The sequence below is a fragment of the Gossypium arboreum genome, chromosome 12, assembly GCF_025698485.1.
Source record: "Gossypium arboreum isolate Shixiya-1 chromosome 12, ASM2569848v2, whole genome shotgun sequence".
Taxonomy (NCBI): domain Eukaryota; kingdom Viridiplantae; phylum Streptophyta; class Magnoliopsida; order Malvales; family Malvaceae; genus Gossypium; species Gossypium arboreum.
Window position 1 is genome coordinate 42,513,629 of NC_069081.1, and position 14,451 is coordinate 42,528,079.

At 34.5% G+C, this 14,451-nt stretch overlaps 1 protein-coding gene across 1 annotated transcript; it reads left to right on the forward strand.

The window, feature by feature from the left end:
• The first annotated feature begins 7,482 nt into the window (after positions 1-7,482).
• On the forward strand, positions 7,483-11,328 carry LOC108470899 (uncharacterized). The gene is made up of 2 exons (XM_017772416.2): positions 7,483-7,989; positions 8,413-11,328. The coding sequence occupies exon 2, from the start codon at positions 8,434-8,436 to the stop codon at positions 11,107-11,109; it is 2,676 nt and encodes an 891-aa protein (XP_017627905.1). The 5' UTR covers positions 7,483-7,989; positions 8,413-8,433; the 3' UTR covers positions 11,110-11,328.
• The last annotated feature ends 3,123 nt before the right edge of the window (positions 11,329-14,451 follow it).

A 14,451-nucleotide genomic window follows, 5' to 3' on the forward strand; every position in this document is an offset into this window, starting at 1 on the left:
CTATTAGGGACCAAAATAAAACAACAAAGAAATTATAGGGGCAAAATTAAAAGAAAAGAAAAAGGAAATAGGACCGAATTGCAACAGGCCACGAAAGCAGAGGGATTGGATCCGCAAATAGCTCATTTTTAAAAAAGCACGCGGATCCTATAAGAGGCGGGTCGGATTTCTGGTTAAGCCCCAAAACGACGTCGTTTTGGGGCCTTCTGCACTAAACTCAAAACAGTGCTGTTTGGCACCCTTATAAATATTAAAAAAATTTCAAAAAAAATCATTTGAAACACTTTTTAAAAAAAACCTTGTTCCTTTTTCTTTTTCCTCTCAAAGCGGGTTGGGTCAGCCATAACCCGCCATCGTCATTGCCAGGCGATCGCGCCATCGGCAGAACGACACCGCCTCTCTGCGGGGCGGAGAATTCTAAAGTCCCCCTTTTCAAAACGCCTGGTTCGCCTTTTATTTAAAAAATGAAAAATAAAGCGTAAAAATGGTTTCAAAAGGTTCGATTTCTTCAAAAACTGTCGCGCTATCGAGCCCCAAACTTTACCCTAACGGTTCTGGGCTTTCGGTGCTAGAGAGAAACCTAAATTGGAGAGTTTGGTAAGTTTCTTTCTTGTTTCATTTTCATTAAAAAAAAAGAAAAGAAAGAAATATCAGAGAAAAATCACCTTCCACTTTCTGCTTTTTTATTGCTATTCTTTGTCAAAAAATACAAGATGATTACTTTTCTTTTTATAACAGAATACAAAGATTTTTGTTTTTTTTTGTCCTCTTTTTTGCTGTTGTCTTCTTATGTTTTCATGCAGGTACGAGGCGACGTGGAGCAGTGGGTACAAAGGCGAGCTGGTGGCCGTACATGGGCCTATTGGCTGCGGCGCAAGGGAACCCTAGGGTTCTTCCAAAAATCTGATTGGGTTTTGGGCTTGGGGTATTTTGGGTTAGGGTTCATTGTAATGTTGGGCTTGTGAGTTATGTAATTTGGACTGTTTATTGGGATTTAGTATTCGGTTTTTTTGTTTTGTATTGATTTTTTTGGTTGTTGGGCCCCGGGAAAAAATGGGCTCTTACAACACTTATTTGCGTATATGTACTTACCAAGCTCCCATGCTTACCCTCTTTCTTTTCCCTTTTCTTATAGTACAGCCAAAGTAATTCTAGAATCATCGACTACGTCAGGGAAGCCAGTCACACTATCTTCGGAGCACTTGGTATAGCTAGATTTACCATTTTGAATATGCTATGTATAGGAACTCTTGAATTTGTTTTGGAGTCACATTGTTTTGGGGCCAAATGTGTTGGCTTGTTTTAGTATTTGACTCATTTTGTATAAGGTCATGAAAATGATTAATTTTGAAAGTCATTATATGAATGCAAGATAGTCTTTCATGAATGTAAAATTGTTGGCATGGTTGAATAAATGAAATGTATATAGACCTTAGCTATGGTTGTTGGTTTAGAAATCATATTAAGTTAGACTTTGATATGTTGGTTGGTATTAAATTTTGTTTCAGGGTGGCATAGGGCTTGGTAAATAGCCTTATATTGTCCACACGAGTAGGCACACGGGCGTGTGTCTAAGCCGTGTGTGACACATGGTCAGCCCCATGTGCGTGTTACATGGTCGTGTGTCCCCTGCACATAAATTTCACAAGTCAGTATGCATGGTAGTAAACACACAGGCAGAGACACGGCCGTGTGTCTCAGCTGTGTTGAGGGCACGGCCTAGCACACGGGTGTATGCCTTGGCCATGTGACCCTTAAGGACTGCTAACGTCAGAAACAAAATGTCAAGGTTATTAGACACAGGCGTGTCATGGCCGTGTGAAGGACACGGGCCATAGACACAGGCATGTGTCAGGCCGTGTTAAAACCCCTGTAGGTTCGAATTTAGAATTTAATTCACAAGGGGTTGGGGCACAGGCGTGTCCCCTTGTGCTTAGGCTGTGTGAACCACACTGGCCATCAGCACGGCCATGTCATAATAGCCAAACGGGCGTGTTGTCTTTCCACACGGGCGTGTGCCCTATTTCAAGGGTTATCTTTATTAAGTCAGTTTAAGGACCCGAGTTGGTTCTAAATGGCTTCTAACGAATGTTTGAGGCCTCGTAGGCCCATATTAATGAGTCTAGACAAAGTTTGAAAAAGTTTTGAATTTGATCAAGTCTTAGTGACTCGAAAACGTTTGAATGCATGTGATTAAGTTTAGTAAGGTCTCGTATTCTGTCTCGGCTTAGGGTAGGGGTGAGGGGTGTTACAGTGATCACACGGCTTGCCCACACGAGCATGTGACTCTCTAAAATATGAAAATTTTCGTAGTGTCTCAAAAGTTTTAAAAGTTCTCAGTTTAGTCCCTAACCACCTCCAATGTATGTTTTGGGCCTTGTAAGCCCATATAAGGGACTTTAAGATAGAAATTGAAGAGTTTTAAATTTGAACGAAATTTATGACCTAGAAATGTTTGTATGCATGCGTTTGAGTCTGGTAACGCCTCGTACCCCATTCCGGTGACGGACGTTGGTAAGGGGTGTTACATACTTCCCTTGTTTTGAGTTATTTTGATCCTTAAAGACCCGAACTTGGTGCAAATATCCCTAAACACCTATAACTCATTTTAAAATATTTCTAAATTGTTTTACATAACTTGAAATTTTTTTATTCACTTTGAGTGTATTGATATGAATTATGATATCTTGAAGTTTTAAATGAAATTCAATTGAAAGTTAGTTTGAGCGACCAAGTCGGGTGTGAGGTGTCACATCCCGGCCTACAAATTTGAGTACTATGTTCTAGCATGCTCTCTCAACATCATGGTGAATACCTTACACTTGAGTGCATCTTATGCTCCCATGATTTCTATGTGGTTGTTGCTTGAGGTTAAGTGGTTGTTAGAGTCTTTACTGTCGTACATTTCCTAGGAAGCTTAAAATTAAGGAGCACTCTTTCTGCCAGTGTAACACCCCTAACCCGTATCCGTCGCCGGAGGGGTAAGGAATATTACCAAATAAGTACGAAAATTCATTTGACAATACTCAGGTAATTTCCGATAGCATACCTTTGAATTCGAATTTCGTTTATACACTATGCAAAGCAATCTTCTCAATTTAAATAGTACATTAATTCATTCCTAAGTTTAATTCACATCAAAACATTTAAAACATTAATCGATTATCATCCACACATACACATTAATTATGTGGAGCGCATATAATAACTTAACAAGCCATTTTCGCATGGCTATACATATATACATCACCAAAAAGATACTTAATTAACATCAAAAGTCAATCCTATACATGCCATTATCAAGGTTCATTTACAAGAGTACCGAAAGGTTTAGATAGTGTGGACGACTTCGACTTTGGATCTCCCGAGTCCGATAGTTCACGAACAAAATCTATAAAACAGGGAATGAAGGAAAAAAGAGTAAGCATTTCAATGCTTAGTAAGTCTTAAGTAATGAAATCATTTATAACTAAAGCATAGCATTCATAAGGCTCATCATCTTTCTGACTAAATGTAGTCATGATTAAATAAACACCTATTGTTCATACATGTCATCTTAAATTTTTCCTTAAACACGAATTCGTATCATGTAGATAATCTCTTTTTACCCAACTAACCTCATAATTATGCCGAATACATCTAATTCGATTACAAGGCTAAATAAATGCAAATACGCAAAAATCACATACTTATGTTACTTCACACTTCAACCCATATACTTACATGCTCATAGTCAATCTTAACTTAATTTCAATGTATATACAGTGCATGCCTGATCATCTTAGGGTTGTAAGCCCATCAATAGAAATTATTACGACAAGATCGAACATTTCCAACCCAATTGCCTTCGGGATTTAGCCCGGATGTAACAACCAGCACAAATACCTTCGGGACTTAACCCGGAAATAGAAACCAGCACGAATGCCTTCGGGACTTAACCCAGAAATAACAACCAGCACGAATGCCTTCGGGACTTAACCCGGAAATAACAACCAGCACGAATGCCTTCGGAACTTAACCCGGAAATAAAAACCAGCACGAATGCCTTTGGGACTTAACCTGGATATAATCCTCAATTGTCATGCACAAAATATATTTATATTATAAATCATTAACAATTCATTTACATTATTAGATCACAAACACAACATGATTATCCATCATTCCACTTTCGGCTCAACAGCTCATACAAATAACACGATTCCGTTTCGCTACTCTACATGATTTTCTATAACCATTCGACTTCAAGCCGATGCACTACCCATTTATTTCAATATGTAAATCAAGAGAAACCATTGGGTCACAATTTATTTATTGTGCTATATATATAAATATATAACATTGTTTAATCAAATCATAAGCTAAGTTCCATTACTCAAAGACTTACCTCGGATTTAATTGAACAACTGCGGATAGGCTACTCGATTGCTTTCTCTTTTCCCTTATTCGAAATTGCCCCCCTATGCTCTTGAGCTTTAATTCAACAAATTTTAAACTAATCATTAATCGACTATTCAAATATTATTTTCAGAATATAATACATATATATTCAACTTTCACACATACAGATTATAGTAAGCTTATAAGAAAACATTAAGCAACTCCTTAACAAATTTTTATCAATGATTACCTCATATTCACAAATTCACAATAAGTTGTCTTCCTGAGCAACAGTCACTAAATTATTTATAACTGGAGCTAAGAAACTCCAAATCAATTGTCGTAAAATTTTCCTGAAAATAGACTCATATATCTTTTATCCATAAAATTTTCAGAATTTTTAGTTTGGCCAATCAATACCAGATTTTTCTTAAATTTTCCCTTGTTTTACTGTTTGACTAATCTGACCACTCTTAACTACGAAATAAATTTCTCATTGTACAGAATTCAAAACATGTCCTTGTTTATTTCATTTGAAATTAAACTCATTAAGGAGTCTAAGCATATAAATTTCATCATTTGACTATTTTTATACGTTTTATAGTGATTTTATAAAGACAGAACAGGGGATCTAGAAGTCATTTTGACTCTGTCCCACATTACTTCAATTATCTCATTATCGGCAATTCTTTTGCTTTTATAGTTTCTTTTATAAGAAACTAGACTCATCAAGCTTTAATTATATAATTTATTCAGCTTCTAACTCAACTCCCACAATTTATAGTGATTTTTCCAAAATCACTTTATTGCTGCTGTCCTAAAGAGATTATTGCCAATTCACTCTTTCACACATTCTTTGTATACATATTATTTAATTATTTATCACCCTAGATATTATTAGCTAAATAGATCAATTGTACATATATACCGCCAAGACCGTACCTAATAATTTTACTTATACATAACATTACTCAAATTCTTCGAAATCATACTAACAAAATATCATGTACTATGCCGAACCTTTAGGAAATCAAGCACCTAATTTATCCATTTCAAAACACCTAATCGGCATTTGTTCAAGACATTAAGCAAAGTCTATGTTCGGCTATTACACCTATGAGTATTAGAAATTATAGTTTTTAACAAGATCAACTTCTTTCATCAACAATTTCTTCATCAAAACTTAAAGATAAAAATCAAATTCCTTCCTTATCTACCATAACTGAATGTTCAATTCAACCATCCAAATTCAAAGTTTTGGCATGGGCTAAGTAAGTAGCATGATGAGTAACCTAAAACAAACTAGAATTTCAAAATCTAACTTGATTTACTAACCTTCCTTAGGTTTCAAATGGCGAATGTTTGCTCCCCTTTTCTCCCTTTTGGTTGGCTAAGAAGAACAAAGTTAAGACTTTGTTTTCTTCACCATTCTTTCTATTATTATTTTCATTTTATTCATCTATACTATAAAATATAAAGCCATTAACTAATAATTAATACATATTTTTATATATCACTTCATCATGGCCGGCCACTACTTGTCAAAAATGGATATTTGACATGCAAACCCATCCTTTTTCTAACATGCATTATTACACCACTTCGAGATTAACCTATCATCTTTCACATTTATTTCACATGAGTCCTATTTAATCTATTTCACATACAAATGATAAAATTAAAACATGAAACTTTCACAAGTGCATGTACACATACAGTAAGCATAGATTATAACGGTTAATTATTTTTATGACTCGGTTTTGTGGTCCCAAAACCACTTTCCGACTAGGGCCAAATTAAGGCTGTCACAGCCAGTACCTTAGGTGCTAAGGGGTTATTTACGTAAGGAGCCTATTTGAAATCATTAACCTTTTTCTTTTTGTAGGGAGTTAATCTATTTTCTCATAACACTTTTTCGCAAGTGTATTTTGTTGTTAAGGGAGTGTCATCTCAGTTTGATAATCTCATCATTCTGTTGCTTTACTTCCTTTGCTTGTGGAGTTACTATGTCATCTATTGGGGCAATGGAAGACGATTCCTCTTCTGTTTGGTGGTTGAGTCCAATTGGGCCATGTTTCTTTCTTTCTCTAGGTCTTCTATTTGAAATGTCTCATTTTAGCTTATTTGGATGAGTTCAGGTTTTAGCTAAAAAATATTCCTAAGATTCTGGTGTTAGGCTCTATGTAATGTGATTTTTCGTCATTAGAGAGGGTGGGTTGTGGTGCCCGAAGTGTAGCTAATATGTATGCGAATTTGTTGATGGTATAAAAAATAACCATCATAGTATGCGCCCTTTTGAACCATGCAATAAGTTGTTTTGGTCGTTGTAGAGGTCACTTTGAGTGACATAATAGTACCCATACTGGTTGTTCTTATGCCTAAGCTGGTAGTTTCGACTTATTAGCCTTTGTTGGTAACTTTCTGTCACATGGTGGTCTAATTTATTTTGTTATTCTGTAGCTTGTTGCTGATATGTTGCTCTCCCCTTACCTTTTGGGCTGGGAATTTGCCATTTGGTTGATCCATGGTGGCAAATGGTGACTCATACCATAATTTAGATGCTGAAAGTCGTAGATGGGAGCATTTGGAAATAATGAGTGATCAGCATGGGAACCTAAACGAAACTTTATAAACTATTGGCTTGTTGTGTCCTTTCTTGGTCATTGTCTTTGTATTTTGGGGTCTTTTTATAGAAAGAGGGCATGATATGAGCTTTTTAGAGAATGATATTCTATCTTCTTTTTTATGAAAATAGATGTTAGTATAATTGTAAAATTATACTTTGTCCCTTAATAATTTATGATTATTTTTTATCCCTAAAATAATTTTTTACTTCATCCCTACAAGACACATTTAGATTGTGTTATTGGACTTTATATTGGATCATGGAAGGTTTTATGACACCCAGTGTTAGAGGTAAATGGTATGATGGATGCCTTTAATGTGACAAGATGGGTAGTTAGGTGAGTTTCTTATGTGTGAGCTTTTGTTTGCGGAAATCATTCTAACGGAAAGAGTTACGTATAACTAATTTTATTTATTTTGATTAGACTTTTTGATTTTTATAAAATTTTGGTTATTTTTATGCTCTAATAAAATATGTTTTTAAAATTTTATCTAATATTTCAAAATGGATGGGTAAGAGTAGGAGAATTTTTTTCCTAGCTGGTATAATCAAAAGCGAGAAAAAATCGAAACAGAAGATATAAAATTGAATCGAGTGAGCAGGAGGAAAAAAAACCGTGTTGCCCCGTCCGTCCATTGCCATGGCCCATCTCTAAGTATAGATAATGTCATGTAATTTCACGCGCCATCAAGAGAGTGAAGACAAGGAGTAAGAGTGAGATTGCAGGAGATTTCAGTTTTGTGAGATCGATGGAATGTCTTTTTAAGGAGCACGCATGCAGGCTGACATGAGTTTGAGACTGTTTTTCCATCTCCATTTCCAGATCCAATCTAATTTTCCATTCCTTTTAATCTTCCATTCAAGTCTTTTCTTTTTCTTTTTTCAGTTCGTCCAAATTCCTGGATATAGAACTATTCTCGGAATTTCATCTAAAAAGAAAAAGGTTTCCATTGTTAGTTTCTTCCTGATCATTTGGATTCCAGGCAAGTCTCTATCCAAGCTTTTACAATTTAATTTAAGTATTAAAAAATGGGCTAACTTTAAAATTCAGGTGGTTTGATCTGTTTCAGGTTTTTAATACAAATTTGATATTGCATTATATTTATCTTTTCCTTTTGAGAATAACCAGAGGAAAAACATGATTGGGTTTCATTGTACTTCTTATCTCTTGTATGTTTTCTCATTTATAACTTATATGAAAGCATGCGACTGTTCATGATAAACTACCATTTAAGCTTTAGTTCATGGGATGGGACGATCTGCATTGTCATTGCTTATATTGTCATTGTGTGCTCGAGTTTTCGCATTCTCTCTCTCATGTTAGGCTGTTGGTTCTTGTTGATATAGTGTATTACTATATATCTAATTACAAAATAAATATGCTGGTTGTTGGGTTTTGCCAGCAGGTTAGTTGAAGGAAGTTCGCCATGTTCAGGATTTCACCTCATAGGAATCAAAGATCCAAAGGTTTGAAGGTAAAGCATGCTTTACAAATATGTCTTCTGGTTGCTATTTGCATATGGTTGCTTTACCAAGTTAGGCACTCTAGTGGGAAGAAAGCGGAGTATGAGAAATCCGTGAATGAAGTCATTAAGTTGGGGAGAAAGGACCTTCCTCGAGGAAAGGAAACGATTATTAAGGATGTGCAGGACAAGGAGGAAGAAGAGGAAGAAAGCAAGCTTGGAGAAGATGATAACAAGCTTGATGAAACGGACAATGAAGAAAGAGGGAATGGGGATGATGATGCAATGCATAAGCATGACATTGCTATGCCAAGAGAGGAAACCGAGCGTGGAGAAGTTTCTATATATGGAGAGAAGGAAAATGGAGAAAGTCGGAACCATGAGAGTGAAGAGAAGGAAAACGGAGACCTGGAGAGTGGAGAGGAAGTGTTAGAAGAGAGTAAAGAGGACAGTGAAAACAAGGTGAGTGAAGTCAATGCGGAGCTCGAGGAGAAAGAAAACACCGAGGCGAGTCAAGAGAAGGAAAATAAGCATATTGGGGAAGAGAGTAATGCAACAGAAAGTGGCGAGAAAGAGAGTGAAAAAAGCGGAGATGAGATAGAGAATTCTGATGATCGGGTCAATGATGGAGTAGACAGGAATAATGAAGAAGCAAGAGAAGAACATTACAAACGGGGTGATGCTTCAAGTGAAGTAATCCATGATACCCAGCATGTCGCGGTGGAGAATGAAACAAGTGATTTGAAAATTTTCAATGAGTTGGAGGAACCGGAAAACAATGATAAAAATGAATTTGAGCAGGAGAAAGGATCGAATAGCAGTGAAGCAGCCAATGTCCATCATAACGAGTCAAATGAGCAGGAAAATGGGACGACTGAAAACTATCCTGAGAGTGGTTATGAGAGCACTGAGGCTTCCATGAGAGATACAAAATCAAATGAGCACCAGGATGGGGCAGATGCGACATCCAACACAACTCAGAATGAAAATGATCAACAATCGGACTCAGGTGGCAATGGCGAGCAGTCAGATTCAAATGCAATTGCTACTTTGACTGAAAACATGGATGGAGCTAGCGAAGGTTCTACAACCTCTACCGGTAACTCTAAATCAGTTGAATCAAATGAACAGACTGAGAACTTCAATGCATGGAGAGGATCAGATAGGAATTCTGCCTCTTCATTTACAAGCCAAAATGACAGAGTGCAGAGGGAAGAATCCTACTATAATTCTGGAGTAGAGGGTACACGAGGAAAACTTCTTTCCTTGAACACAATTGATAATTCGAATGCTGGTCAGAATGAAGAAGTTCATGCTTCTGATTCTTCAATTGCCGAAGGAGGGAAAACTTCCTCAAACACTAATGATAATGCCGGTGCAGGTCAGAAGGAGAATGAGAGTGGCGGCTATACCAACAATGATGCAAATGTAAATGAGAAAGACATCAGCACTGACAATCAGAGCAGCACTAATGCAAATGCAAATGCAAATGAAGAGGTTACTGAAAAGGAAAATAATAATTCAAATCTAGATGAAAATGCCGCTCAGAGCAACACCAACAACAACGAGAATGCAAGTAACAATGAGAATAATGCTGCTCAGAGCTATAAGGACAACAAAAACGCAGGTCAAAATCAGAATAATGATTCCCAGAGCAACAATGACAAAGCCCATCAGAATGAGAACAATGGTGCTGTTCAGAGCAACATCAACAACAATGAGAATGCAGGCAACGTTACCGACGATGAAAATGCAGTTCGGAATGAGAAAAACACTTTCCAGAACTTGAACATCAATAACAATGAGAATGCAGGCCAAAATGAGAACGATGCTGCTCAGAGCATTAGTGACAACAAAAATGCAAGTCAGAATGAGAATGATGCTTCTCAGAGATTAAAGAACAACAACAACAATGAGAGTGCAGACCGAAATGAGAAAAATGCTGCTGAGAGCATTACCGACAACGAGAATGCAGGTCAGAATGAGAATAATGCTTCCCAGAACTTAAATAACGATGGAAATGAGAATGCAAGACAGAATGAGAACAATGATCCTGTTCGGATCAACACCAACAACAATGAGAATGCAGGCCAAAATGAGAACAATGCTGCTGAGGGAGTTATCGACAATGACAATGGAGATCAAAATGGGATTAATGGTTCCCAGAAGAACAAAAATGCAAGTTGGAATGAGGACAACAATGCTTTTCAGAGTGACACTAACAATGAGAATGCAGATAAGAATGAGAACAATGCTGCTCAGAGCATTACCAACAAAGAAAATGCAGGCCAGGATGAGAATAATGCTACCGAGAACTTAAACAACAGCCACAACAATGAGAAAGCAAGTCAGAATGAGAACAACATTGCTGTTCAGGACAACATGAACAACCAGGATTCCACAAGTCAGAATGATACTAATATGGCTCAGACCTACAATAATGAAAATGCAGGTCAGAATGAAAACAACAAAGTTGCTCAGAGCTACAGCAACAACAATAAGAATTCGGGCAAGAATAAGAACAATAATGCTTCACAGATATACAACAAAAACAATGGAAGTGCAAAATTTAGGACTTTTCCAGGTACCAGAACTGATGGGAATAATGGTGATAATGGCGAGAATGTAGCTGCTGAGTGAAAATGATGCTCTGTTGTTCGCTTTATGACTATTACTTTCATCGAATTTTTGTTTCCTTTTTCCCGAGATGATCAGGCAATTGTAAGTTGCTGGCTTCTTGTTGTGCTTTATTGTGAATTTAGTACTGAAAAAGTTTGTTTGTACTTATAGTTCTACTTTTAATGATCAACACTACAAGTTTCCATAAGCAATCTATATATATGCTTAAATTGCGTTCTACTGTCTAGCAAAACATGAAATGTCATAGGTTTTGAGTCAATAGAATATATTTCTGAAGGCCTTCTGATTAAAACGGAAAGAGAATCCCAAAGTTTTTTCTGCAACTGTGTCTAGTTGCAGCAGCAGCAGCAGCCTAGATCATCAATTTGAACCCATGAATTTGTTGCTCAACTTACAAGGATCAATGGGGTTGGCAAAGGTGCAAAACCTGATGGTGCCCCACCACCTAAACTTTCTTCTCTTAAAACCGAACCTTTGACATCCCAACTTTCGCTTGGTAACATTTATTATTGCTTATGAAAAGACCTTCCATCTTCAACATTAACCACTGATTTATCTTCATCTTTATCAATCAATATTCTTCTCTTTCAGTGGGTAGTGTTTTAACTCTCAAATCTATTTTCCTGTCCCATTCTTACTAATTATCCTTCTTTCTGATAGGTAGTCTCAACTATTGAATCATTTTCATGTAGCTCAATTCTCTCTTTCGTTTTTTAATGTAATACCAAGAAAATCTATTACTTTAACATATGCATAACAACACCAGCAAGGGCCTTCACCTGGAGTTAGGTAGAAAGAACAACATAATATAACTTAGGCTCTAATACTATTTGTTGAATCTTTTTAATAGAAACGTAATTTAAGTGATATCAATATAAAATAAATCATAAAACACAAGGGACAATATTAATGCCCTCAATTAATTACATTTACTACTTATGAGAAAAGAATTCTAGAGATTACAAAGAGTATATAATATCTTTTTTATGTGAGACTCAACTCTAAAACTATAAAAAGTGATTATCAAAATATCCTTTTAAATTATTTTTTAATTTAATATTTCAATTATTAGACTTTTAATCTTGATCTAAAATTACTAAAAGTGATTGTTAAAATATCCTTTTAAATTAAATTATTTAATTTAATATTTTTAATTATTAAACTTTTCAATATTATTAAATTCTTTAAAGTAATTTATTTTATATTTAAATATCCTCCAAGTTAATCTTAAGCTAAAAATGTAATTATTTTATAATTGAAATATTAAATTTATTCTCAAATATGTTTTATTAATATATTAATATTCTATGACAAGACTCTAAAAAATCAAATTCAAGGCTTTACTCAACTTAAATTACATTATTTTAAGTACTTTGATGTATGAAATATTTCTAATATTATCGGAGAAGATTTTAATTTTAGTTACAAGTTAAGTATTTTTTCGTATTAATAATCTTTGCAGTAATTAATATTTTTAAATTATAAATTGTCTAACTATGTATTTACAATTTATATTATCAAATTTGACATGGGGAATTACAATACAATTACATTCTATCAACCAAATACGTTTAAGGAATTACAATTCTACACTTTTGTTCAATTACTCTATGTTGTCTAAATAAACTTACAATACTATGAAAGAAGAATTATTGACATGCAAGAAATACATGATTAGAGAAAGATATGGATAAATATCTCTACTATTATTTTATACTAGAATAGAAATTGATTAGAGGTAAAACTCTAGTGATTTGATTTGATCATTCGATGTACGTGGGTTACAAAACTTATACATTAAAGACGTGTTTTTCAATATTTAAGTGGAATTAAGAGAGCACAAAGTTGTTTATTGTCGAGAATATTTGTGAGTACAATTTGTTTGTAATCATACTATTTTAGCAACTTGTATTAAGCATTTATTTGGGAAAGCCTAAGTGGGAGGAGTTTCTTCATTGTAATTGTACGAGAGTAAGATTACATTAATAGTTGTGAGTGAGGTTGAGCTTAAATAATCTCTTGTATCATGAAAATTATAGTGATTTACCTTCTAAGAAATGCTTGTAGATAGAGAATTGAATCCTAATCATGTATATAATTTGATGAGTTCATTATTTACTTTTCCAATTTTAAGTTGTTTCTATATGTCTCGACTTAGCAAAAACAACTTAACACAACTTCAACACTTACATTTCTATATGTCTCAACTCAATAAAAACAACTTCAACACTTACATTATGCTTTCAGGACAAAAAAAAGTTTTTATATATAACAAAAAAAACTTTACAATTATATTTAAATCTAGTTTAACTATTTGAGAAAAAAACCCTTATTCGATATTTTCTTCTTAACAAAATAAAATGCTTAATACACTAAATATTATATTAAAATATTTAATGCACAAACACTATATTAAAAATGTTCAATTTCGTAATAATATTATATTAAAAATGCTTCATACAATAGTCTCGAATCAGGTGTAAACATTTAAGTATGACACCTTCCTACTATTTAGATTTATAAACTTCTTTTAACAATTGCATAATTTACATTGTGTTTAGACTAAGATCAAGGGAACAAAAAGTCAAATAAAAGAAAGCAAGGGAAACGAGGAAGGAAAAGTTGAGGGAAGATTAGAATCCCTTACGAGTGAATTACCATGTTAAAATTTTAAAATAATTATCGAATTAGTGTAGTTTTTTTCGAAATTTATCGGATTAGGTTAATTTTGAAGAGAAATATATTAGATGCTTTTTCAATGGATTTAGAAGTTTTTAGCTGGACGCACTTTCTTACTCGGTCAGCAAAGCGTGTATAGCAGGATGGATTTTCCTTTTGTCTCCATAGATGATTTTTTAAAAGTTTTTTTGAGATTAGGATTTAGGTTTTTTAAGGATTTTGTAGTTTAGGGTTTAGGTTAGATTCCAAAAATATTATTTTATGATTTTTTAAAATTTTTAACATTTTTTAATATTTATATTTGGTGAAAATATATAAATTTTAGAATTGTTATAAATATTTTGACTTTTAAAATTAAAATTATTTTTAAATTTTTAAAATTTTGAAATTATTCTGAATTTTTTTGTCATTATTTTGAGACCAATTTGGTAATTTTCAAAATTGATAGGTATCAAAAGGGCATTTTTTTATTTTTTCTAATCAAATCGAGTTTTGGTCACTCGTAGTTTACAGTGGGTGGAGGTCAACCCAAAATGTTCATAAAATATTATCTCGAGATTCCTGGGATATCTGGCGAGTGAGTGGGAACCTTACAGAGGTTGAAACAGGGAGAGTGAAAATCCTCCCTACAAGACGTGTCTTCACTAACATGTTTAAAAAATG